Here is a 24689-nt window from a genome sequence, read left to right on the forward strand (position 1 = left end):
TCAATTCTTATAGAAAAATTTTACACAAGTAATTTTGGTTCCTTCAAAGCGAAGTCGTTGCCATCACTGGTTTTCGGTTTTGCCTGCAGATTTCACTCCTTTTTGCTCTTTATGGGGCACCCCCCGTATGCAATCCGAGAGGTGAACATCAACAAGTTCTGCAGGATCATCAGCGAATTTGCACTCGAGTACCGCACGACCAGGGAAAGGGTTCTGCAGCAGAAGCAGAAGCGAGCCAGCCACAGAGAGAGAAACAAGACCCGCGGGAAGATGATCACCGACGTAAGTTTCATGAACGCAGTCGCTTCGTGTCGTGGCTTTTGAAAGTAAGATAAACCATAAGTAGCTCCCCAATTTTGGAAGGATGTGCCATTTTCTTCTTCCTGATTGTGGACAAAGTGCTCTCAAACTGCTCTTCTACCATGTCTGTGAAAAGTCTGTCATGTAACACAGGAGTGCCAGAACAGTGAAAATTAAGATTGGGTGCTGGAGGGGGAGTGTGTATTGTAGCCATGTTGGTGTTAGTTGATACTGATGACTATTGACATTTGATGAAATGGGGGGGGGGGCACATATCAGGTGATGCCACCGAGCATAGAAAGGCAAATGTATTTATCTGACGCTAATTCAGGATTTTCATGCTTGTAACAATGTCATGTATCAGTCAGTTTGGGAATGTGAATTGACAAACTGATGTTACAGCTCTAAGACACACTCTTGTGGTCACATGATTAGAGTCACAGAATGTTAGGGTTGGAAGATATCCCAGAGGACATTACGTCTAGCAGGAGTTTCTCCGTAGCACCTGGAATTGTCCTCGACACTTTTCTCTCCTGCTACTGGACCTCAACCCGGAGCTTGCCTATGACCGAGGAACATACCGCATGGCCAGTGAAAGGATTTTGAAGTAGGAAAGGCTAGCTACAGACGTTGTATAGATGGGACATGTCCCATGAGTGGAGCCGAAAGGATGCAAGAAATGCTATAGACGGACAAAGGTACCCGGTGCACGGTCCCCTTCTGACGCGCCTTTGTTAAACACGCAAGTCAGATGGGTATATCACCAGTAAGCTACAAGTTTTGTTTTAGAAAAAATGAAGCCATTTTCTTGGAATTCTCCTCTTCAGGGAACCCTCCTTTCTTTCTTCACTGCTTATTCGTATTTGAATAGGCTTGGAGGGAAGAGGGAGTTGGGACTGTTAGGCCGTGTTTGGAACCTATGGAAGATCTCCTCAATGTAACTTTTTTTCATTGTTTTAAGTAGTGCCCATGAACTTTTCCTACTGGTGCAAGTACTTGGCCTCCCTGGGCTTCCCAAGAAGGAGAATGGAAGGAGGAAAGGGTTAAGTCATTAGGACTGCCGTCACTCCAGGGTTTAAGCCACAGCTGGACTCAAGTCAGGCAGATGTCTCTGCAGAAGAAAGCAGTCAATTAAGACCTTATGGAGGCTGCCATCTGTGGCCAGGGGAGTGTTCACGGTGCAGGCAAAACAGGGGGTGTGGTTACTGCTAAGAGTCAGCATTCCTGAGGCCTCCAGCTTCCTGTGCACTGACTACAAGATGCTTTGTACTTAAAAGGCAATTCTAAGAAGAGCCATAGACGACCAGTCCCCCTATCACTCACCTCCACCCAAAACTTCTTCCTTGGACCTTTGGTGATTCTTAGGAACAGCAGACCACTTTCTCCCAGAAGGAGCCTGTTCTGCAGCTCTTCACAGCTCTGACTGTTAGTGCCCTCAGCCAGGCCCTTCTCTCTCCTAAAATCTGGTTCTCTTAGAGCTTTAGTCTTCTTGGGTATTCAGAAAACAAATTGGACCCACTTGGGCAAACTATGACCTACATTTCATTCCAATGTGTTATTTTTAAAAGTCTTAAAAATGGATCATTTATTTTTGTGGAAATTAGACATATTGTAAGGCAAGCAACACAAGTCCAATATGCTTATAGTTAGGAAAACACATTAAAATTTCTTGCCAAATTCCTGAGAATTTTTTTTTAACAGATCCTACTAAGTTTTAAATTTGTCCCTTCTTTGAGAACATTTGGCTCTCAGAGAGGTATAAGTATCTAGAGTGTGATTCAAAACTATTTAAATTTCTATTAAAATCTGGACAGTACATTTTCTTCAAAGTTAACTTTCTACCTAGGCCATATTAGCAGAGGTCAAGGTAGTATTTGTGTGGAAAGCCTGCCACCTTCTGGATTATTAGAATATTGTTCCTCAGGCCAAACAGTCTCAGATTTGCCCAACTCTGAGATAGAAAGGGCTTGCTATATGGCCGTGTTAGGGTGCCTGGGCTTATGTGAGTACAGTGAGAGGCAAGGTTATCCCCAGGAATGACACAATCTGATTAAAAAATGACCTACACACAGTTGAAAACAAAGCCACATAGTGGATGCAGAGCTGTGGAGCCCTGAACATTTTAGAGAATTTTGAGAGTCAGGTTTACAAAATAAATAGGATGGTGAGGTGGCTGCTTACAATGGGAGTTCTGGAGGAGCTCTGGAGACGGCCTTGCCTGGGCTGAAGGCCGAACTTCCTCCACCTTCCTGCCTGCTGAGCATGTAATGGGCCCCTGCCCCACAACCCATAGGGTCCCTTCCATGAATGGCTCAGTGTGGGCCTCATTTGTCATCTTCCTGTCCTAACCTGGCTCTAGATCAGTGGTGACCATCAGAGGGGCACCCTGCAGTTGTCCAGCCAGGGAAGCTAACTGCTAAGACATGAAAATGAAAGCTCAGTGCACACTGACTTTGTCAACCTGGATCAAGACTTCAGGGAGTCTAACATCAGGCAGTTTATTCCCAACACATTTAAGCACGATATAATTTGGAAAAATGTTTCCTAGTGTAATACACTCTCCAGTTCACAGGGAAGTGTAGTTACACTGAAACATGACTCAGGGTGCATGTCATTTCCTCCAAGAAGAGGGGTTCTAGAGACAGGTAACCTTTGCTGGTTTAATGGCTATAGGAAGGTTCTGGCCTGATCTTGGGCATACAGTTAGGGTACAGGTCATTTGGGATACTAGCCACCCTTGGGAGAGCCTCTGGTGATAGAGATAATGTAAGGATCATTTAGACTATTATGTATCTCTGGCCCTGTTTGTGGGAGCTTGGGGAGCCCTGGCTGTAAGGGTCATTTAGATTACTAGCCAACTCTAGACCTGGTTGTAGGAGCTTAATATGGCCTAGTCCAACAGATAACACAGATCACTGGGCTCCTAATCACTTCTAATTCTCAGCTTTCTAGATGGAAGAACAGGGGTTTTTTTTTGTTTGTTTGTTTGTTTTTAATCCTTCCCATTGGAAAGACAGTCCTGTATGCTTAATATTCCTGGTTTCTCTGGAGTTCTGTGGGTGCAAGGATCTTTATGCTGTGCTCCCAACAACCATCATAAGCCAAATGGTCAAGTCACAGGACTCCATTGCAGAGGGAAGAGGGACCCTAGGGTGAGACCTTTCACCTTTCAACCCTGACTTCCTCTTCTATTGAAAGGGCTTGAGAAGGCTGGAGATTCAGAACATAGCATCTTACATATCTGCATATGCCTGGTGAAAAAAATGCCAATCATCCTGGCTGAACTGATAATCCTTTCAACAACAAGGATGACAGAGAGAACTGGTCTCTCTTGCCATTTGAGTGGAGCACCTTGTTATCTTACATTCCAAGCATACAGTCAGTTCTCAAAACGTCATGCCTGGTTTGTTGGCCTGGCCTCTAGCTTCTGTGGAAAGACTTAAAAAGTATGGGGAATTTAAATGAAGATGTTGGCGTAACTTTTTATACTCACTTTGTATTTAGAAAAGGGGTCTTCAAAGCACATCTACTGATAAAGTAATTGTGAGTGCAATGCCACTTCTGGTGGCCTCCTTGAGGACTGGTAAAATTCTACAAAGAGCTTAATCTCGTGTGTCTGAGGACAGTGTAGTAGGGCACGTTGTGCTTGGGAACTTCCATGCGTCCTGTGTGGCCTGTGTGTAGAAGGGTACACTGTAGGCTAGGCCCTGCAGGCTAGGCAGGGAAGAGTCCAGAAATTGTGATAAAAGGCACAGCCAGGTAAATGAAGGCTGGTTCACTTCCTGAAGCCTGGAAAGCCAGTAGGTGGTGGTGGGTCCGGCAGACATAGCCAACTGCGTGGATGGGGTAGAAGATAAGGTTTGTAGTGATCAGGGAAGCCAGTTACTGACCTCCTGGGTGTCCTCAGGAGGTTGCCCTGAAGCCCTTCCTTCAAGTTCTTCCTGCCTCCTCTCAGTGTGATCTTGCAGCACGAAGAACAAGCACCCAGTAAGACCAGGGGAGAGAGCCTGGCACCTTCTGACTGAAGACAGTGTGCCCTGCTGACAGTGGTTGCTCTCTGTCTTTGGAATGCGATCTGTTGTTGAGATGATCTCATCTTTGCTGATTTCTGTGCCTTCTAAGAATCCTTCTGTCTTTTCCATCTTGTCCTGTCCTGTCCTTTCGGGTAGACTGATGACGAGGATGACATTGAGGTATGACAATTGACGAATGGGAAGAAATATACCCTATTTGCCCTTCTCCTGTGTGCTGTAGAGCAACCTAACATAGTCAGCATGAAGTGTCAGCACCATTTAGCACTTGAAACTGTGCATGGACATTTTCTGATTGGTTGTCTTGTCATCACTAACCATCTGATCAGTTCTTGTCATGCTGTTTGTGCCGGAAAGTGAGCAGTTAACTGCATTTTCCAGTGTCCCTGAGCCAGAACTAATCAGTACCCTGTCACTAAGAACAGGTTCAGTGGGTCTTTTCCCTGAGGCTGGAAAACTGGACAAAGACTCCCTTCCAGCCCCTTTCTGTGATTTTAACAACCCAAGCATGAGAACTGGGTTCTAGCTCAGCTGTGTATGTGCTGAGCACAGTGGTACACGTCTGTAACCCCAGCACTTGAGAGGCTGTGGCAGGAGAATTGTGGGTTTCAGACCAGACTAAGTGACATAATAAGAGCTTTTATCAAACAAAACAACATGAAGATCAAAACAGTAGAATCAGGCTGGCCATGGAGCTCAGTGGTCCAGCACTTGCTGTACACATACAAGGCTCTGGGTTTGATCCATAGCATCAAAAACAAACATAAACCAGAGTGAATATATAGAGCATCCTAGAGTCAAGAAGAAATGGGAACAGTGATGGTTGATCCTGGGGACTGAGGAAGGAGAAGCACAGACAGCATAAGTCACAGATTTGTCCCAGGTCTGTCCCAGTGGCTGAGAAGCAAAAACTTGGAGCCAATTTTGGTGCATATAGAACTCGATACAGAGTTCTAAAACGCCTCTTGAAAACATATATGCCTCGTATTTTTGAGAAAATCAGCCTGCGTCTTTAATGGTTGTGACAGCAAGCATCTACATTTTTTACCAAACTGAAAGTAGTATTGTTGAATTCAGTTTCAACTTGAAGTTATCCTGCATGTTCTGTTCTGTGACCTGACACTCAACCATTGGCAAAGCCACTTATTCTTAGAGAGTTTCAGTTTCTTTTTCCCTAAAAGTGAGATGAAGTTAGATCTACAAGAATCCTCGGCATTTGCTTAGAAAATCCTCAGGATTTGCTCAGGGCATTTGATGGGCAAGTCAAATGTCAGGTCTTATCAGTGTTTTGTTTGATGTTTAGCTCTTTCCAGAATGGATGGGTGAAGTTCCTTCTGGGGTCAGTTGCTTCTCTTTCTGGTGTTAGACCTTCCTGTAGAGAGATATTTGCCATGTGTTGGCATTGTCTGTGACTGACAGAACTCCAGAATATACTGAGTACACACAGACAAAGAGGAACCAGAGGAGAGAATGTTTCCATCAGAACAAAGCTTGACGGCCTCTTTGGCCAGTGTCCCTCACAACCTAACATCCCTTTGGTTTTGCAGTCTGGCAAGTTCTCTGGCAGCTCTCCAGCAACACCGAGCCAGCCACAGGGTCTGAGCTATGCTGAGGATGCAGCTGAACATGAGAACATGAAGGCTGTGTTGAAAACGTCATCTCCTGCTGTAGAGGATGTCACCCCTGTGCTCGGTGTCCGCACTCGCAGCCGGGCAAGCCGAGGTGAGTTCTGGTGGGTGGGTGGGGCTTGTCTTCTCAGGTAGGCCACCCCATAAAGATGGTCTCCATTGCAGTGTGTGAGTTACTGTGTCCAGGGAGTGTATGTGAAGAGCCACCAAGTCGCCAGTACTCTCAGTGCTGGCTTAGCCATGCATCCTCCTTTCAGAAGGCTGTACTGGCTGGATGTAAAGATGGTCCAGTGGAAGCCACCTTGGCGGGGGGGGGGGGGGGGGGGGGGGGGGGGGGGGAACGGGACTCCATCATTGAGGCTTTTCAAATATATTTACTGTGTGTGTGTGTGTGTGTGTGTGTGTGTGTGTGTGTGTGTGTGTGTTTATGACTGTATGATGAGAGGGCACATTACTGTGTGCATGTGAAGTGGGATTTATCTTCCCGCCTATCTGTGGGCTCTAGGACTGAACTCCGCTCGTCATGCTTCTCTGGGGAGCTCTTTTACCCTTGGGGCCATTTCAGTGGTCTACACTGTACAACTTTTAAAAGCAACTAGACATCTATTCCAGACTAGAAGGGACCCAGACAAAAATCCCTGCCACGTTTGCACTGTGTGGGTCCTTTCCATTCCCTGACGAAGGACCTTAGGTGGTGTCTTCACTGCTGTTCTGTTGCTGTGAAGAGACACAGAGACTAAAGCGACTCTAAGAAGAGGAAGTGTTTAATTGGGGGCTTGCTTCCGGTTTTCAGAGGGTTAGCCTGGGATCATCATGCTGAGAAGCACATGGGCATGCTGCTGGAGCAGCAGCTGAGAGCTTTACACCCTGATCCAAAGGTAGCAGGCAGAGGAGGGACAAGGGACGGGGAGAGGCTGGGCTGATGGTGGACCTTTGAAACGTTAAAAAAAAAAAAAAAAAAAAAAAAAAAAAAGCCAGGGACACATGTCCTCCAACAAGGTGCGGCCACACCTCCTCCAATAAGGCCACACGTCTTCTAATCCTAAACAGTTCACCAACTGGAGACCAAGATGCAAATCTATGAGCTTCTGGGGGCCAATCTTATTTAAACCACCACAGGAAGGGAGGTTGTTGAGTTTCTCTGTATGTTACTCATCTAAAGAGAGACTTCTAAGTGTCATGTACCAGAGAGTCACAAGTCACCAGTCCCGGTGTTAAGACAAAAAAGTAAAAATAATAAAGTGAGTTTAATAAGCCATTTAAAAGGCATCGCAGAACTGTAAAAAGAAATGGCCCTAGATGTACAAGAATTCTGCGGAGACCAGCTCTCGGGGACTGGTTAGACTGGCTGGCCAGCAAGTTTCGGGAATCCGCTCATTTCTGCCGCACACCAGGGCGACAGTTACAAATACAAGCTGCTCGGACCTGCCTTTACATGGTGCTGGGGGTCCAAACTCAGGTCCCATGCTTGTGCAATAGACACTTGACCGGCAGAGCTATCTCCAAAGCCCCCGGGACTGACTTCTTAATTAAAACCGTTACCTGGTCCAAGTAGATCAAGACATTGCTGACTGTTAGCAGAGGAAAGGGAGAAGACTCTGTAGGAAAATCAACCTACCAGCAGTCTCTGCATTCTCCTTGTATTTTTACATTTCATTTTGTGTGCTATGGAATGTGTCATGGCGTACATGTGGAAGTCAGAGGACAACTTGTCGGAGTTCCTCTCTCTTTCTACTGTGTGGATTTGGGGAAAGGAACACAGATCATCAACTAGGCAGCATGTGCCCTTCCTTACCTGCTGAGCCATCTCACTGGCCCTCTGCGTTCTTTTATATGCACACATTATAAGCTAAGAAAGAACATGAAAACATGACTGATGATCAGCAGAGAAAGCAGACATTAGTGGCATAATCCCGAGTCACCATCCTACTGAAATGTGTACCCAAGGACTTGAAATGACCATCGCAAGTGCTGTTTTAAAAAACAAAATGAAAACATACACAAGTAGTTTAAATAAAAGTGGATGATTTTACACATAACTAGAATTTATAAGGGTCAAATGGACTTCATGAAGCCACAGAATAAAATGCCAGGTTTAATGGAAGATTTTTGTCTGAAGGATACAATTCTTGAATTCAAAGACAATTGATTTGAAAATATGCAAAGGGGAGGACATTGAGAAAAACAGAACAAGGAGTAAGAGATGCAAGTGCTTAGTGGAAGAATGATTCACCCACATGTCTAAAACACGAGCAAAGTGTATATGCCCCACGTGTGCCCCAAAATATCATCGACTACTAAACAGTGATCCACTCTTCCCAGATAGTTCCATCAAACTCTAGATCATTAATAGCTAGGTGCTTACAAGCCTCAAAATTTTAAATGTAACAGTATAAAAGAAGAAGTAAATAACATATTCATCAACACATTAATGTTCATTTTAAAAACATTTCAAAAATCATTTACCCTCCCTCAGAATTGGGCAAGTGGCATTTCTTTGGTTTTAAGCTTAGACTTAGTCAGGCTGCCTATCAGTGGCTATGAATTTGAGGACTCTAACCTGTAGGCTTGTGAAACTGTACATCTATTACAAAATGAAGCTTAAGGTATAGAGATGAACAGTTTGGGATACCCCTGTATCTTTCCTTTCGAAGATGCTCCTCATCATCCAGAGTTTTCACAAGGACGTTAATCTGCCACAAAGGCCATGGTCCTAGATGTTAAATTACCATTGGTTCCTAACTGATGTTGTTTGGAACCCCGTGCTTCCTTCTTGTCTATTGGCCATACATAGCTACCTATAAGGAGATTTGGACTGTCTTAACATGTAGGTTTTACAAAACACACTTTTTTGTCAAGGAGCAGACAGGTATTTCAGAGACCAGCTGTGGCAAGCTCCCTGCTGCTGATTGAAGAGGCCAATCCTCCTTCGGTTTTTTAGAGGTAATCCTAACATAAACCTGCCTGGTTTCTGTTTACCATGAGAGGAGTTCTGTGAGTGACATTGACGAGGTACATACAGCTATTGATGGAGAGCTGATTCAGTAATCCCTCGGTGGCTCTCTGTGCATTATGGGATGTGTCTTGCTGGGTGTCAGTCAGTGATGTGCTATGTAGGGTCTGGCTTAGGTCATTTGCCCTCAGGTAACCATAGGACCTGCAGTAGCAATGGCTGACACAGGAGAAAGGGAAAGAGTTAGATAACAAGAGACAGGAACACAGCTACATTGTAGGGAAATACCAAATAAATGTCCCAATTCAGGTTTCCACAGCATTGGCAGGATAGCAGACACAGGCAGGGAAAGCCAGCATCCCATGCATCACTAACTCTGAAGCTGTGGCTGGTCTTTGCTGGAATCTACCTCTGTTGGCTGTCAGCTACTAGAAAAACAGTAGCATTCTGCTTCTTTTGTTTCTCTACTGTCTGAGCACACGGCATTCTCTGCTTGTCTCATCTTTCAGGATCCACTGGTTCGTGGAATATGGGAACTGATGAGTCACCCAGTGTCACCGATGATGCCGCTGATGAGATCATGGACCGCATTGTCAAATCGGCCACCCAAGTGCCCAGTCAGCGAGTGGTGCCACGGGAGAGAAAGCGTTCCAGGGCCAACCGCAAATCTTGTGAGTGCATGTTGATGAGACCTGGAATGTCAGAAACTCAGAGGAAGCTCCCATTGGTGTCCAGTGGCTACTGAAAGTGCCTATCTGCATTCTTTAGCAATAGGAAGTTCCTGTCAGTGTCTGCTATTAACGAGGGAGGTGGGGCAGCTGTACTTGTCAAATGTACTTGCTGTACATGCTCTAGCCTCTACCAATGAATACCCTGTCTCTAGCAAGGTCTCCGAGGTCACTGAAAGTCTCAAACATGTGGAGGTAAGGCTTACTACCAAGTACTGACTCAAATGCTTTGCTAGAGGCTACATTTCTGCTCTTCTCCCAGCACCAGAGGCTACTGGTGAGGTAAAGCCTGGCTCCTCCCAGGGTTTACCATAGTCTCAGGCAGATTAACAATACAAAGCAGGGGTAGCAAGTGATTTGATGAACAAGCAGAATGCTTACCATTCCATGTTCTCTGAGGCTGACCAGGATTTCCCTTTTCCTTTCAAACAGCCTTCAACTAAATCAAAGTCTTTTTAGCCTGAACCTGCTGCTGCTCTTGACCCTTCCATCTGCACTGCACTGATTCCCATAGGCACCCCTCTCAGTGGAGAAATGTGATCCCTGCGGATCGCTGGCATTAGCTGTGGCCTACAGTGTATTAGGCACATTGCCCAGGCTTCAGCCTCCTGCTGGGTCATTCAGGGGACAGCTTGAGTGTCCACTGGCTTTGACTATGAGAATAAGGGATGGTGAAGAGGAAAAGGAGTCCCCAGATAAAAGCAGAGTCATGCCACATTGGCAGAGAACTTAGTAGGTATACAAGTACAGGACACCCCCAGTTTATCCAGCCCACGAGATTTACACAGGGGTGACTCAGGTATGAGATGCAATGTTTAGCCTTCTAGTTCTGTTTCTCTCAATACTGTGCTTTTTCCAGGGTAAAGAATGAAAAAAAAAATTCCTTCAGTTTATCATGCCTTGCTTTTTTCATATGCTCTACTTTAGTGTCTGTTGGGAATCCTTTTCCAAAAAGGAAAGAAAAAAACAAAACAAAACAAAACAAAAAACAAACCACTGAGGTCAGGGTGAATGATGCAATTTTGCTGAAAATGGATGGGCTAAGAGTTGGTTTATGAGAAGCTCCTAGGTGAAGATGCTGCTGCTGGCCCTTGGTACTCATGTTGAGTATCAAGGCTCAGGAGATGTGGTTCTCAACCTTGGATGTATGTTAGAGTGTTCTACCAAGATCTAAAATTCTAGGTGCCTTTGCTCATCCAGACCAATGACTGCAGAATCTCAGGGCTTCTTAGTTACTGCCCTCTAGAGGGCAGTTACACTGGGGGTTAGCACTAGCTGGCCTGGAACTCACTATGTAGATCAAGCTATCTTTGAATTCACAGATATCCTTTGGCCTCTGCTTCCCAAGTGCTGAATTAAAACATGCACCATGAATCCTGGCTTCCCTCCAGGTTTTAATGAAAGACTATCGTTACTTGTCTGTCATTTTTATATCTTCAAGAATACAATTGGTTAGTGGCTTTCAGCCCCCAAGGAAGGCCTTTACATTTAGTTTTGTTGCTAGTTTGTTCTTTCTCCAATGTGGCTGTGACTTCTTGGCTCATCTCCTGGTGCACATGTCTAAGAACTTGGTTAGAGACATGTTCCTCGGGGTTAGGCTTAGACAATATGGTCATCTCAGCAGAACCTTGTTACAGGTGGGGATTCGTGGGTCCCATCTCAGGGCAACTAACTCAGAACCCTCACTTAACAACACCAGCAGGGACTCACATTCATAGTGAGGGGAAGAAGCATTAGGTGGGGGTGGGTAGGTGGTATGACCAGGAATGGCATTGTGAGCCTCAGGTGACAAACTGTTCTTCAAAGGGGTGATGTTGATCCACACTGCCTGAACATGATAGGCCAAATCCCAGTGTCACAGGCCTATGTCACACTATGTGAAGGCCATGCAATAGTACTTCTTTGTGGTCGTTGTATTTCCTGGTGCTAAGAAGGATGGGCCTCTTAGAAAGCTCTCTTCTTTTTGTATTTAACTTTTCTCTCTGTGTGTGTGTGTGTGTGTGTGTGTGTGTGTGTGTGTGTGTGTGTTTTACCATTTTTAAGATTGCTATATTTAAAAATAGTAACAAGAAATATTTTTAAGTGAAACTTCTGAAGGCCTTTTTTAAGTCTTCAGGAAGTTATCTTCAGTGGTTGCCATTGGCTACCCTCCCATCAGTCACTCAGATAAACTAGAGGCCAAATGGAAGAAGTCTTGCATGTGATAACTTCTGCTCTTACTGGAATGGGCAGCCTCAGTGTAAGAATGGCTGTAGGGAGCTTGGGAATGTGCTCAGTAGTAGAGCGCTTGCCTAGCATGTGCAGAGACCTGAGCTAACCTCACCCCTTGTACCACAAAATGATATACAAATGAGCAAACAAAAAGACAAATATCTTGGCTAGAAGACAAAATGGTGAGCTTAGAGAGAGATGGAGACAGGCTGCCAGACCTGGGAGTACCCTGGCCGAGAGAGGCTACGTTGAGCCAGGGACTTTAAACAAGGAGAGTATATGAGCTATTGGCTTAGCTTTCCATTCCTTGAAGATGGAAGATATTCTACAAGTTGCTTATCTACATTGGACCCAATCAATGGTCCAGATTTTTCTACCCATAATGTCACTGAGAACATTAACAGTAACAATGAATTTTCCTCTTCAATCTGTCCAGAGAATGCCTATTTTGGTGGTTGTCATAATTTCCTGTGGTATAGTTACTATTTCAGTGTTATACAAAGCAGCCATATACTCTTTTTTCTTTAATCTGGACAAACACAGTTTTCCTGTGACACAGTTACTATAAGATATGCAGTGCCCTGTGCATGTCAGTGTCTATCTCTACTGGGTGCACTGTCAACAGAAATTGAAGGTGGAGGATGCTAGATTTTGATTCCTATTTTAAAGAGATGATAAATCCAAGCTTTCCAAGAGTAAGAACAAACAACACAAAACAAGAAACAACTTGGAAAAAAATCTATGTTAAGTTCAGTGATTTAGATAAACCTCAGTGTGAAACAGTGGTGTGTTTAATTAATAATGGTGACAAGGTAAATAGACATGAATGATCAAGCTGTCTGGGGTACATAGTTCATTTGACTATAGACAGAGTCCATCCACTACAAGAAATGAAACAGAATCCCAAAATCTAGAAATCTGTGACCTGTGATCTATAAAGGTCACTTGGGGTTCCCCAGAGGCAATGATGGATTCCACATGTGATGCTTATACCAGGCTGCTGTCCATGCCCTACCTGCTAGTGTCAGACTCTGCAGTCAGTTCAGACATGCCAAGTGCATTTTAATATACCCACAGGCTCCCACAGCGAATTCTGTTGCTTTCCTGCTATTGCTAGTTAGCATCTCATCAAGAGACGGCTACCCCAGCTCTCCCACAAATTCCAGGCACAGTTCAACAGTTGGCTTGGCAATTCTGACACAGGAACAGGGATGTTAGAACTTGGGTTTTTCTATATTTTGATTTCTCACTTTTTCATATTGGATTTCATACATTGCCCCAGGGATGATTGTGAATGCAGGCTTCCTGGATGTTGGTCTTGTTTAGACTATGTGGAAGTTCGATGGTGTTGGAGGGATCCTTCATAGACTGATGCAGGATAGGCTGTAGTAGCTAGGGAGAATCACCCCACACCCCCACACTCTTGTTCTTTTTCTTGGACCCATCTGTGAAAAGGGACTGCCCTGCTGATCGCATGCCTGTTGCTGTGTAGTCTACCTACTAAAGAACACAGCCACAAACCAGAGACTCATAGTCAGTCTTTTCTTGTCTGAAGGGAGCTCAGTTCTTTCCAGGATTGAGAGGGGCTTACCCTTGTGCTGTGGAGTTCCCCTCCCAGATAGGATCTGACTCCTCTCTGTGGCAGGATCATGAAGTTTTGGGATCAGAGCCACGCTGTAAAGATGCTGTCACTTTGGCAGGACCTACAACTAGTTGACAACTTCAGGTTTGTCATGGTTGCACAGTGGGAAGATTCTGAGGACTGCTGGGATAGGATTACAGGTCTCTGATTATCTTCCTAATTCCTATTCCTTCATACTGTGAGTATGTCCTTACTGCTTCCAGGGTGTGAGATATATTTTGCAGTTGCCTAATGTAATTAAAGTCTTACTACTTTTAGAGAATATTGAGGATTACCACTATGCTAGCTGATAAGTGAACTACTCTAGAGATGATTTTTACTGTATCATAAAAACTCTTCAATCTATTTTAAAAGAAAAGTAGACTTGTCTCACAACACGTTAGACATAGCACTGAACCATAACCAGCGTACAACACAGTTCATTTATCTTCCCTTTTCTGAGATGACTCTCATTAAGCAAAAAAATTATTTTTCATTATTCTAAGGCAGCTATATGTTCTTGTATAGAGCAAATTACCACTAGGCCTGAGGCTTTAAATTACTACTCTTCGGGGGAAAATCCAGATGTTACAAGAAAGGACTAGAATTTCTTGGTCAAACTTTTAGAGATCAGAGGCCAACTCCTCTCCTAAAGACGGCTGAGGGCACCCACCTCAGCTGTGTGCCCAGGTGAGCAGTCACTGCTTCTCAGAGGGCAAAGCTGGACCAGAAGCTAAGATTGTGATGATGGAAAGAAATGTGGGTTCAGCTGGAAGCCTTGGCCAGAGAGGTGGTTACCAACGGACCCCAAAACATTCCACTTCAGAATAGCTCTGTTTCACAATAATAAATCATCCTCCCGGGGCTGAAGAGATGGCTTAGTGGTAAAGAGCACTGACTGCTCTTCCAGAGGACCCGGGTTCCAGGGGACCCAATGGCAAAACACCAATGCACATAAAATAAATAAATAGATAGATAGATAGATAGATAGATAGATAGATAGATAGATAAATCACCCTCCCAAGTGGGAAGCTGGCATACAGGAAGAGAATCCTGACTTTCTGGTTTCTCACCATGTCTGTTCTTGTGCTAGACATCCATGTGACCCAGAGTAGAGGAAATAGTGTTGAAAACAGCCTGGAACTTTCAGATCCGTTCCTACATGCTAAATGAGTTTTTGCCCAGGGGAGGGGGGAGGTATAGATTGAGGGGTACTGCCAACAGACCCTTGAAATGAGGCCCTGTCTTTCTGGAGAAAGTATGGTGGGACTTGAGTGGGTCTGGAATAAGGAATGGAAAGATGCAGGAGGCTAGCCTTCTATTTTCTACACCGATTACTAGACTGTTCTGATCAACTGAGGAAATGGTTAATTTGGGATTAGGGTAGGAGATCGATCTATATGTTCTAAAAACAGAATAAATACACCCCCCATACACTTTTATGATCTTCAAACAGCTGGAGTGGACCAAATATAGTTTGTAACTTTCGGAAGTGTACTGAATCTTTCAAACAACAGCATTTCTTGAGCAGAGGCAGTTGGTACTTCATTCACCCTTACACAATCTTTATTTTCACATCAAAATTGACCAGTGGCAAACAGCAGGAAACATGTGTTGCCAAGCTAAACATGAGCCTGTTCCGTGCGAAACAGGAGCAACTTCCAGTGACCATCAATGCCCCAGTGACGAGGTGTGGACATCAGCCTTCTTGAAACTTGTATGAGATATAGAAAGCCTCTACCAAATTCTCTCAGAAATTGGATAGTTTCCTCCTTGGCATCTATTTAGGAAAGGTCAACAATGATTTCAATCACTGTCCCTAAAGGTCCTTTGTCAAGTTGAGACTGAGACCCACATCACTCACAGAGACTCTGCCTGACCATTGTCCCTTGCCCTGTGCTCTGCCTAACACGTGGCTGCACAAGGCCCTAGGTGTTGGTTACGTCCCCAACTTGTATTTCGTGCCATAGGTTTGCAGTTGGGAGCTTGCTGACCCCTCTCCATGTGCTGCTTATCTTCCCTCCCTCGTATTATTAGAACCAGGTTTCCCATGTTATGACTCTTGCAGCTCTGTTACATTCCATTCTAGGAAGACACATACCTTTCCACATACCACATACACTTTCTACAGTCTGCACCCATTTTTCAGTAAGTCTATGAGGATATCCCTCTCCTCCTTGCAACCCTATCACCCCATGGTCTCTCCCAGGGTACTTCATGAGCAAGAACAGAGTAGCCCTGGGTTCCCCTGGATTCTTAGGTAGACGGGTATTGAGACACTGAGTACCATTTGTCTCTTGCTAATACCTCCTCCTCTTCTTGTCTCTTTGTTTGTGACCTGTGTGGACCACTGCAGTACGAAGGACCTTGAAGAGTGGCCTGACTCCAGAAGAAGCCAGAGCCCTGGGCCTGGTTGGCACATCTGAACTGCAGCTGTGACTTTTGTAGGCCCTCAGAAGTGTGCCGAGCAGAGAACCCACTCTCGCCAGATCCACCCCTTTCAGCAGGGGTGGGAGGAGCCTCGAACATCTGAAGGTTCAGGACTGAGAGCTCATTGTGGATATAACACTTCTTGTGTCACCACTGTGCATTGACACGGATCTCCAGGAACCTCCTGCATGTCCTTGCTTTATCAGCTCAGCTGTGTTTCTCTTGTTTCCTTGATGCCTGGTTTATTAGTTCCAAGTGTGACACCTTTTCTAGGAAGCAGCAGTCCTTGTAAGGGACAAATCACTTCTGTCCGAGTTGTTATGATACCATGAGGCAATGTGATTAGACTCAGAAGCTGGGTCTCCTCCACAACAAAACGTCCAGATATAAATGCCAATGTTGTACACAAAAGCAAGCACAGATTGTTTACCAGTTGTGGATTTTAGATGTACCAAATGTTTATATAAACTCATAAATGTACACCATGTTTCAACTACTAAATAAACAGAGTTTAATGTCATCACAAGAAACTCTTATTCTCATAGACGGAGGATCTTAAATAGCAATGCAGGTTCACATCCTTCCTAGTCAGCAAGGACTCTTGCTTGGCATGCTCTTCAGGTCCTTTGGGTTGTACTTTGTTGACTGAGTAGCCCCAACAACATGCTCTTTGGCGTTCTGGTTTAATTAGGCATCCCTTCTTGCTGCGGGGAATGCTAGCTGTTGTTGGTCTTGTTAGGCTTTACCTTACCCACGAGGTTTGCTGGGTGTGATGCCGAAACAGAGGCGAGAGCAGCTTACCACACAGCTGAACTATTCTGGAACCAACAATTTTTCCTTTTATACAAAAATTCATTTTCTCGGAAAATTTACTCATCACCCAGATGAAGTAGATTTCAAAGTGCTATCTACAGAGAATGTTATGGTTTTTACATTCACTTGTCTTAAGCACAAGTGGCCAAGACCTACAGTGTTCAAGACAGGATTAATTCATGGATCTTAGCTGTTTCAGGGTGACACTGGGGCTGGCAGGTGCCGAGGAAGTGACTCAGATTTCCACAGAAGCTCCTGGGCTGGCCAGGTCTCCCCATGAAAAACCTATCTCCCAAGCCAGCAAAAGGTAAACCATTACAGTAGCTACTTTCAGCGGCTGGATGAATGTTCCAGCTTTCAAAACCTCTGTGCTTCTGTAACTGAGATGGTTACAGGTAACATGCAGCAGATGTTATCTATAAGAAGATGACGTATTCATACCTACCCCTTTGACTGTGCACTCCCTAACCTGTGGGGGAGATGACTGTCAAGCAGGCATTTGGGAGAGGCTACCTGAAGGATGTGAGTACTGCATGAAATCCCTGGAAAGTCAGTGGGGTTTGTAGATTACAGATTAGGGAAATGATTTAATCACCCCTTGAGAAGGATGCATAGGGCATTATAGTCATTTCCCTTTTGTATGTGAATTATTGCTCATGTGGTTTGCTGGCTTTGAGATCACTGGCTTATTGCCCCAGCACTGAACTTAGGCATGGGCTCGCTCTCACAGAGGGCAGAGATGTATAAACACAGGAAGCTGCGTTGTTGCCATGATGCTTGGTGAATGGATACTTCTGTGCCCTTTGGGAGGCCCCTATTGTTCTGCTGAAAGCTATTGCTTTAGCATAGGTCACATTCAGAATGACTGGGAGAATATAATGTTAAATTTAGGGATCAAAAGCTCCTGAGAAGCAAGTGAGGTTAACTAGTTTCTCCCTTTGCAGCTAGGCAAGGAGAGACTTTATAGCTTTATTTTGAATATACTCATTGCAGTATGGGATAATGTAGCAGGACAGAGATGCCCACCAAAGTCTGTGGATGGGACTCACCTACTGTACTGAAAGCTACTGGTGTCTTTATCTCCCTCCCTTACCCTCCTCAAGACATTGTGGTAGTTTAGAGTGTGGCCTGGACTTGTGTAAGATGAATTGTTAAACAGTCTTACTAATAAAAAACCCAAAACCCGGAGCTATATATAGGAGTTAAAACCGAGACATCAGAGGAATAGGACAAGCCACAGCCAACCTCACCTCACCAACTCCTCAGTCTCCAAAGAGACCTACTTCCTGTATACCCACGCCTATATGCCTTTCTGTCTCTGCCATCTCACTTCCTCTCCCCGCTCAGCTACATCACTTCCTCTTTCTACCCAGCTCTGTCACTTCCTGTCTGTCTGTACAGACCTCCAGACCTTTATGGTTAACTGGTGTTAGAATTTAAGGCATGTGCCACCACGCCTGGCTCTGTTCCCAGTGTGGCCTTAAACTCACAGAGATCTGGATGAATCTCTCCCTCCCGAATGCTAGGATTAAAGGTGTGTGCTACCATTGCCTGACTTCTATGTTTGCTATAGTGGCTGGCTTTTTCCTCTGATCCTCAGATAAGCTTTATTGGGGTATATAGATAAAATATCACTGTGATGATATTGTGTTCCCCAATATAGTGTGCACCCTAATAACTTTATCTGGGGTCAGAGAACAGAACAGCCACCAGACAGACACGGAGGCCAAAAAATGATGGCACTCACACCTTTAATCCTATCACTTGGGAGGCAGAGATCCATTAGGATCTCTGTGAGTTCAAAGCCACACTGGAAACATCCCAGGAAGTGATGGCAGAAAGCAGAAAGGTATTTAAGGTATGAGGACAAGGAACTAGAGCTGGTTAAGCTTTTAGGCTTTTAGCAGCAGTTCAGCTGAGATTCATTTTGGATGAGAACTCAGAGGCTTCCAATCTGAGGAAACAGGATCAGCTGAGAAGTTGGGGAGGTGAGGAAGCTGTGGTTTGTTCTGCTTCTCTGATCTTCCAGCATTCACCCCAATACCTGGCTCCAGGTTTGTTTTTTATTAAAAGACCTTTTAAGATTCATGCTACATATCACCACAGACTTGAGAATATTTAAAAGATCATCTCACTTTCACCCCTTATTTCTAATGTGAAGATGACTCTGAAAGTTACTGAGTTACAAGGAATTTTATTTAGTGTGTGTATATGTATGTGTTCTATTCCTATATGTACCATGTGTGGATAGTAGAGAATGATGTGAGGCATCTTCCTCCATTGCTCTCTGTTGTTATTATTACTACTAATCATCTAGATAGTTTTTTTTCTTTGAACCTAGACTTGCTGGCAGTGTGTTCCAAGACCTGCCTGTCTCCAACCTGCCACAGCGCTGGGTTACATTGGTAAGCAGCTGTGCCAGGCTTTTCCAGGGGAGCTGGGGATCCAAATTAATCATGTTTGTATAGCAAGCGCGTTACTCATGGAATCACTGCCCTAGCCCCACAAGGCGTTTGTTCTTTCTTTATATGAAAATTAGATAAAAACCAAATATAATATCTCCACACAGAACTGTTTCGTCACCACTGACAACCTAAAAGCAGAAAAAATGGCTGAGTTTGTTTGCTCAGGAATAGCGGGGATGGTGCAATCCAGGGCATGTGCTATGGTGAAATATGGTGACTGCCAGGTGTGTATGGAGGCTAGGCAAAGGGAAGTTTTTAAGACAAAAAAAAATATGTAGGTTTCGGGGTTTACTCTAGGGGGTGACATCGGCTCAGCAGTGGAGAATGTCTGTCAGGTGGATATCCTTGTTCAAGTGGCTAGTTGTCTTCATATGACTTCCTACTGTCCCTGTGGGATGGTTGGCCTTGTATGACCGAGGTAACAAACTGAAGCTGTGGTGTGTGTGTGTGTGTGTGTGTGTGTGTGTACATCCTGTGATCCATTTTACTTGGGAACAGATATAAATAATTTATTTTGTATTAATAACTTTCACACTAGAAAGGAACTGATTAATTAGGGCATGTCCGAGCAAAGCCTTCTTCACACTGTGTGCCTAGTGAAGTATGCTTGGTCTTTCCCACCCTGAAAGCCAAGAGAAAGACACAAGGTTCTCACTGAACAGTTTGCCATGTCCCATTGCATGGAAGGAACAAGACAGTGGTACAAGAGGTCAGCTCTTGAGTTCTCTTTTCTTTACCTGGAGAGGCTTCTTTGGGGAGTGTTAGTGCAGACATGCTGCAGATAAACCTGAGGTCCTTGTTGGGAAGTGTCAAAGCATAGGTAGTTAAAATACACCAGTAAATGTCCTTCCGAATCAGGCAATGGTGGCATATGTCTTTAATCTCAGCACTTGGGAGGCCAAGGCGGCCGGATCTTTGTGAGTTCCAGGACAGCCAGGGCTGTTACACAGAGAAACCCTGTCTCGAAAAACAAAAACAAACAAACAAAAAAAAAACCAAACAAACAAACAAAAAAAGTCCTTTTGAGCCTTCTTTCAGGATAGCTCTAGAACACTGATCTTATCTTTTTCTTTTCCTGTTGGATTGTTCAAGTCTACTGATGAAACAGATACATCAAAAAGGCTCAGAAGAGCCTCAATGATAAAACATTCTGTACCTTTAAGCTTAGTATTCATTGTTTTTTAGTGAAGCTGGAGGGTTCATTTCCTCTCCTTGTTGCCACTTTACAACTTGTCTGCCTCTATTTAGCAATTTTTATAATGTGCGTGTGCATGTGTGTATATGCATGTGTGTGTGTGCATGTGTGTGCATGTATGTGTGCATGTGTGTGTGTGCATGTGTGTATGTGTGCATGTGTGTGTGTGTGCATGTGTGTGTGTGCATGTGTGTGTGCATGTGTGTATGTGTGCATGTGTGTGTGCATGTGTGTGTGCATGTGTGTGCATATGTGTATGTGTGTGCATGTGTGTATACATCTATAGAAAACTGAAAAGGCATAAGACTGCCTGGAATAGCAGTTACAGCTGGATGGGAGCTGCCTGCTACACTAGGAACTGAACTCTGCTCCTCTGCAAGAGCAGCCTGCGCCATCTCTCTAGGCCTTGTAATAGCATACTTTATTTTTTGAGGTATTCAGTTTCTCTATCAGACCTTTGTGAACTGTTAAGGAGTGTGGTACTTTACCTGTGTAGGATGTCATTGCTAATCTCTCAGGTCATTCCCACAGCTACTCCTGCATCTCTTGTCTTAACATAAATGCTGGAAAGTCATGAAAAGCAAGGGTTATTTTGGTGAAGATAATGGATTTTAATTTTTAGAATTTTAACGATTTATTTTCTGTTTAAAAAGTAACTTACTCACCAGGCAGTGGTGGTGCACGCCTTTAATCCCAGCACTTGGGAGGCAGAGGCAGGTGGATCTCAGTGAGTTCGAGGCTAGCCTGGTCTACAAAGCATAGCCAGGACTGTCACACAGAGAAACCCTGTCTTGAAAAACCAAAAGAAAAAAAAAAGTAACTTACTCAAAGGGAATTGGATATGAAGGAGACCATGCATAGGGCCTGGGAGGGTTGAAGACCTACCTTTCGTCTTCTTCCAAGTTCCTTGTTGGACACAATGCAGGGATGAAGAGCAGGGGCACAAGCAGCAGCTTCGTTTCCCCAGCTCTTAAGTCGCTTCTAGATCATCTGTGGCTCTCAAAACAAAAATTTATGGTCATGGTCCCTTGGAGTGGAGTAGTAGCAAACACTGCTGTGGCACATTGACTCATGGCACTTCCGGAGCCTCAGGTTCCAATCTCTGAAATCTAAAATTCCTCGTAAGGAAGATCCTTTGCAGGTGCAGCAGATCACCCTGCAGGTCCGGGTATGCCTCAAATCCAATCACAAGTGTCCTTATAAAGGATAGCCAGAAGAGAATTGAGAAGCACAGAAGAGAAGGTGAAGAGAGAACAGAAGAACTGAGGTGATGTGGACCCAGACTAACATCTGGAGGAAGCAAGGACAGGTTCTCCAGGACAGCCCCAGGGACACCTGGACTTTTATCGAGCCTTTGGATTCCAGAAGTACACAAGAGTAAATTTATGTTCTATTAAGCCATGAAGTGTGTTGTAGCTTGTTTTGGCAGTCCTAAAAAATGGTACAACCATACAAATAAACACTGAGAGCCAGGTTTGGAGGTAACTGTGTGCCAGGGCTGGGTAATCAGTTGGGGAAGGGAGAACCATGATCCTTCTCCTTAGGAGGCGTAACAGAAGCTGTGGGAGGCTGTCATCAAATTAAATTTCAGTTATCCACCATTCTTAGCTATTTCTAGTTTTGATTAGAAATCATTTTATCAGGGAGATAACTACACCACAAAAGTGCTAAATTGCTTAAGAAATGAAATGTCTTTTCAATTTTAAAAGAAAGCTAATGGCTCTGAAATAAGACAGTGAAGATATGTATTAAAATAGATCATCAATTTTGTCAAAAAATCATCTGGTAGAGCAATTGGTTCTGTTGGTTAGGTAATTCATGGGGAGAAAATGGACTTTCTGAATGCTTTTTAAAAAGCTGTTGCTTATTGAAACCATCTCCATGTGAGTACTTGATTTGCATTATTTAATAGAGTTTTACAGCCCTTCCATAAATTTTCATTTTACATCTGAAGAAATAGAGCATCAATGATATTGAGGAACGTTTCCTAGACACAGGATAAGATGTGGCACATCCCAGCATGTCTCATGAGTTACTTTTTTTTTTTCTTTTAGAGCCTTATCATGATAGTTGTTGGTGGGATATCCAGTCAGCTAGGCTTCTGGGTACAAAGTACATGGTGGAGAAAAGCTCAGGGGCACCCGTGGCTTCATGTGTAATGGATTTCATTATGACAGGATTTTCTGACAAACACCGTCCATAAGCTGAACTAAGGGTATCCAGACTTTAAAATAAGATGTTAATTGTCTTCTCAATGTTTAAAGAGTTAGGCATTTTCATAGCTTTTTCTCATTCTTAGTTGTCCTAAAATATGACACATTTGACTTACTGCAAAATTATGTATAACCAGCTTTATATTTTACATATTAATGGTTCATGGGACTCCATAATGATTAGGATGGCTTTGCAAAGCAGCACAGAAACCCCTGCTCGCAATCCACTGGAACCAGAGAGACAAGGGAAGAGGACCGAAGTTCACTGAATGGTGCTCTCCTTGAAGATGAGCTGGGGCTTCACTGAGCTCTGGGCAGAGGCACACTAGAGCTGAAGCTTGGAGGAAACTACAGGTATAAAGGCATAGGGGAAGAACCCAACTGGTGTCTTGGAAGCAAAGGATGAATGGCTTAGGAGAGCCCAGCTGCCAGCAGAAAGTTAATAGCTAGAAACAGTGGGTCAGATTATAAAGGAAGAACAGGAAAAGTAGAAACTATCTTTTCTGAATACTAACTGCACTCAGTTAGCAGTCACAGCTCCATAATGGAGGCTGTGTGGGTTTATAAGAAAGTACGTGGCTGGTGTTCTCCCTAGGCTCACATATTTGAACACTGGCTCCCTGATTGGTGGTGCTGTTTGGGGAGGCCACAGAACATTTAGGAAGCGTGGCCTTGCTGGAGGAAGGGGGTGGGCTTGGGAAGTTATAGGCTAGCCTTGTCCTGCTTCCAGTTCTCATGGCGTCATGTTTGCAGTTGGAGATTTGCTCTCTCAGTTTCCTGCTCTGGCTACCTGCAGCAAAGCCTCTCCTGCCGTTAGGGATTCTTCCTTTGGAACTGTAAGCCAAAAATACTTTCTTCTACATGCTGCTTTGGTTATGGCGCAAAGGAAGGTAACCAATGCAGCTGGAAAAACAGGGATCTGGTGGGAATTTATCAACATATTTCAAAGGTAAGAGCACAGCCAACGTGGTTTGCTACTACCTACCTGCAGTCCATGCAGCAGTAATGTATGGTCAGAATTACACTACACAAATAGTGCTACCAGGGACCTTGTGTGAACTACTGTACTGAACAGAGAAGGAGCATGCATTATAACCACCAGAGCAACTGCTAAAGCCAAAGGCAAGACATATGGCTTCAAAAACTAATCGGTTGCAATTATTTAAAAGACAAAATTGGAGAAGCAGATGTATAGCTAAAACATAAGCTATGAGACAGTAACTGTTGAAACTGTGGACACAGCAGATTAATTATACTGTTGTATTTATATCTGCAAATGTTTAATAGTCTCCATAACAACACTTTAGGAAAATACATCACGCAAAAAGTGAAAAAAAATGTGGTTGTTATATTTGTTATTATACATGCTTTACTGGATTGCAAAAAATTTTGTATTTTTCATGAAATTAAAGCCAGGCCACTCAGACCTTAAGCAGAAAGTTTCAGACTCAGTATTACTGTCAAGTTGACTAAAACCCCATGCTAGGCATGTAATTACACATGGTTTAATTACATACGTAATGGCAGGGCATGTGTCTGTATGTGTAAGGCAGGAAACTACACAGCTGTACGTCAGCCTGAGCTACATGGCAAGGCCTTGTCTTGAAAAAAAAAAAAGTGGAATGATCTCCTGATACTTGGAATCATTCTTGGCAATTCTGATTTTGTACATCTGAACGGGGATCCAAGATCTTATTTTCCACATGATACCCGTGACTTTGGTGCACATTTCTAAGTCTAGCAATCACAGCTTTAAACATTAAATACCTTAGGCTATTGTATGCATGGTAGCTGGACACTTTCATCCTTGTCTTTGGACTGGCTACCTCCCTACAAGGAGGATGATGTGACATTTTGTGCATGGTATTAGCTACATCAGTACATCATGAGGTGATCTGTTCTCATTTTGTAACTCTAGAAGAGTGCCTTTTTCCTGGGCAGTTGAAGTTTCTTGTATAGTATACTAACATTTTAACTCCATTTTAAAAAAGGTTTTTTTTTTTTTTGTTTGTTTTGAGACAGAGTTTCTCTGTGTAACAACCTTGGCTGTCCTGGAACTCAATCTGTAGACCAGGCTGGCCTTGAACTCTGAGAGATCTGC

General features: G+C 44.0%; 1 protein-coding gene across 12 annotated transcripts in view; it reads left to right on the top strand.

Annotated features, from left to right (window-relative positions):
• Positions 1-16432, top strand: part of Fhod3 (formin homology 2 domain containing 3) — a 425281-nt gene extending 408849 nt beyond the window's left edge. For 7 of the 12 annotated variants that reach the window (XM_076554837.1, XM_076554839.1, XM_076554841.1 and 4 more), the window contains 5 exons: positions 90-282; positions 4470-4493; positions 5879-6053; positions 9422-9583; positions 15829-16432. In XM_076554837.1, the coding sequence (XP_076410952.1) occupies positions 90-282; positions 4470-4493; positions 5879-6053; positions 9422-9583; positions 15829-15911 (637 nt within the window). In that variant the 3' untranslated portion in view covers positions 15912-16432. The remainder of the gene's footprint in view (positions 1-89; positions 283-4469; positions 4494-5878; positions 6054-9421; positions 9584-15828) is intronic. The other 5 variants (XM_076554838.1, XM_076554840.1, XM_076554842.1 and 2 more) reach the window with 1 other exon arrangement.
• Positions 16433-24689: the final 8257 nt, after the last annotated feature.

This window comes from Peromyscus maniculatus, chromosome 19, assembly GCF_049852395.1.
Source record: "Peromyscus maniculatus bairdii isolate BWxNUB_F1_BW_parent chromosome 19, HU_Pman_BW_mat_3.1, whole genome shotgun sequence".
Classification (NCBI taxonomy): Eukaryota; Metazoa; Chordata; class Mammalia; order Rodentia; family Cricetidae; genus Peromyscus; species Peromyscus maniculatus.